Genomic DNA, 1,824 nt, shown 5'->3' with positions numbered 1-1,824 from the left:
GGTCTTTGCGCAGTAGTTGGCACTTAAAAAAAAAAGTGAAACAAACCATCCCCCCCCATGATTTTATACTAAGAGAATATTCCTCTTGTCTCTTTCCTGACCCCCCAGGGGAATGTGCAGGGCCTTCTGCATTTCCTGCAGCACCAAGCAGGTGTTTTCCACTCGAGGACCTGTCCTCTCATTGTGGTTCACCGGGCATGTAAATGTGGGCAAGAACCTTATTCTCTGAGACTCAGCTTGCTCGAGGGCACTTTGAGGCCAGTCCCCCTCAGTGGCTCAGTCTGCAGACTGGCCCCCTGAGCACTGGCCTACGCCATCTCAGCAGGTGCATCCTCCCTAAGAGTTTTCAAGGGGCCAAGGCAAGAGCCAAAGAGACCACCATGGGGTCATCCCCTAACTGACAACGCAAACCCAAGAAAGTTTGGGATGGGTGGTCAGGAACCAGGCATGCCACAGCTCCACCCCTGGGAGGGTGGAGGAGGGTGCTGGCTCAGCCCTGAGAGGCCCAGGAGCTGTGGTACCTGAGGGAGGCAGAGCTCTGCACAGCGGCACCATGTCCTGGGCTCTCATCCTGCTATTGCTCCTGGCCCACTGCACAGGTAAGAACCCGGGAACTCGCAGCCCCCGGCCTTTTCCTTGCCCTGCTCTGCCCCAGTGCCCACATGCCTCTGTGTTCCCAGGGTGTGGCCCTCAGCAGTTGCTGGATCAGCCGCCGTCTGTGTCCTCGTCCCTCGGAACCACAATCCACCTGGCCTGTACCTTGAGCAGGGACCTTGACATCAGCATTTACAACATCCAGTGGTACCAGCAGTGGCCCGGCCACCCTCCAAGATTCTTGCTGAGCTATTTCTCCCATTCAGACAAAATCCAGGGCCACAAGGTCCCCCCTCGCTTCTCTGGATCCAAAGACGTGGCCAAGAACACGGGGTATTTGAGCATCTCTGAGCTTCAGCCTGAGGACGAGGCTGTGTATTTCTGTGCTGCCATGGTTGAGAGATTGGAGCGGAAGCGGGAGAGGGAGATGGAGAGAGAGACGAGGGAAGGAAACGAGCCTGCTGCTCCAGTGTCCCCGGCACCCTAGGAAATGCTTGCGTTGAACTAAAGGCAGAGGGATGGGAGTCCCTGTGGGCAGGAGGGTGGGGTCAGGGCTTCCTCTAAATCCCCATGGAGGCCAGATTCGAGGATTAAAGCTGCTTCTGCCTTGGGAAGCTGTTTTGCTTATTGGTCTGACTGGTGTGCCGAATTTGTTCCGAGGAGGCCCCAGAGATTCTGTGAATGGTCAGGGTGAGTAGGAAGCACCCAAGAACTGAGGGTGAAGGTCCCAGGAGACTGACTGGTCACGATCTGCTTGGCTGGAGCCCCTGGTCTCGTGGGTCCTGGGGAGCTGGAGGCCGACACAGCACCTTGTGGGGACACCCCTGCCAAAGACAGGACATCTATTGTCACCAGATTATGCACAGGAGTTATGGGGTAAGCAGTTTAGAAAATGCCTTAGTTAGGCCTCTGGGGCGGAGCGTGGTGCCCAGTGATGGCTGTGGACCAGGCCCTCTATTGGGCCACACGGTCCTTTGCAGCGGACTCTCCTGGCCACTGTAGGGTGTCAAGCAGCATCCCTGGGCCCTACCCACCAAACACCCTCCTGCCCCGAATTATGACAAGCAAAACTGTCCTAAGCATTGCCAAATCATCCCAGCTGAGAACCGTGGATCTAGGTGAGAGAAACGGGAAGGAAAGTGGCAGGGCTGTAAATATTTTGTGTAAAGGGCCAGATGGCACATAGTTTTGGACTTTCTGGGCCACAAGATCGTTGTGGCAACTACTCGA

General features: G+C 56.1%; 1 protein-coding gene across 1 annotated transcript; it reads left to right on the top strand.

Annotated features, from left to right (window-relative positions):
- On the top strand, positions 498-1,208 carry VPREB1 (VpreB). Its single transcript, NM_001075117.1, is given in 2 exon segments — positions 498-599; positions 681-1,208. Coding segments are annotated over 2 exon segments (447 nt in total). The 5' UTR covers positions 498-553; the 3' UTR covers positions 1,082-1,208.

This window comes from Sus scrofa, chromosome 14 (assembly GCF_000003025.6).
Source record: "Sus scrofa isolate TJ Tabasco breed Duroc chromosome 14, Sscrofa11.1, whole genome shotgun sequence".
Lineage (NCBI taxonomy): Eukaryota > Metazoa > Chordata > Mammalia > Artiodactyla > Suidae > Sus > Sus scrofa.
Note: the sequence above shows the minus strand (reverse complement) of the source record. Positions and strands in the feature narration are given on the sequence as shown.